This window comes from Antrostomus carolinensis, unplaced genomic scaffold, assembly GCF_000700745.2.
Source record: "Antrostomus carolinensis isolate BGI_N321 unplaced genomic scaffold, ASM70074v2 scaffold11367, whole genome shotgun sequence".
NCBI lineage: Eukaryota > Metazoa > Chordata > Aves > Caprimulgiformes > Caprimulgidae > Antrostomus > Antrostomus carolinensis.
The window spans coordinates 7863-8384 of record NW_010328055.1 but is presented as its reverse complement, the minus strand read 5'-3'; the positions used below and the strand labels follow the sequence as shown (position 1 = coordinate 8384).

The 522-nt window shown below is 62.3% G+C and overlaps 1 protein-coding gene across 1 annotated transcript in view; it reads right to left on the bottom strand.

Annotated features, from left to right (window-relative positions):
* Positions 1-401: 401 nt before the first annotated feature.
* Positions 402-522, bottom strand: part of LOC104528175 (transmembrane protein 8B-like) — a gene marked incomplete at its 5' end in the record, with an annotated part of 6336 nt that continues 6215 nt past the window's right edge. Inside the window, one exon of the mRNA XM_010172104.2 lies at positions 402-522. Coding sequence (XP_010170406.2) covers positions 402-522 — 121 coding nt within the window.

Below are 522 nucleotides of genomic sequence, written 5' to 3'. Positions count from 1 at the left end.
TGCCAGACAACTTGCTCTAGACTGGAGGTCCATCAGCCACAGAGCAGCCCACTGCAGAGTAGCAGCTCTTGCTACAGACCCCTGAGAGAGAGCTAGAGACCATTCCCATTCCCTGCTCCACACCCGGACTTGTCCCCCAGCACCTCCATGACCCAGCAAAGAGAGGACCATGGCCCCAGCTCAGCCTCGAGCTCCCCCACCTCTGCACCAGACTGAGCCACTGCAACTCCCAGAGACAAGTTCAACCAGGCTGTAATTGCAAGAATAGGGTGGCACAGGTGTCCGTGTGCCCACCCAGAGCAGTCCTGGCACTCCTGGGGATGGGTGGCCGGCAAAGACAGTGGGTGCCAGGCCCCATGGGTCTGCTGTCCATGCCGGAGGAGTCCGGAATGCTGTTGGCATCAGCTGGTACAAATGCTGTTGATGGAGGCCACGGCTGGGTCGACGAGCCCCAGCTCCTCCTGTTCGTTGACGCAGAGCTGGTAGCCACAGCCCTTGCGGCGGGGGGGCGGGCCCCCGCCC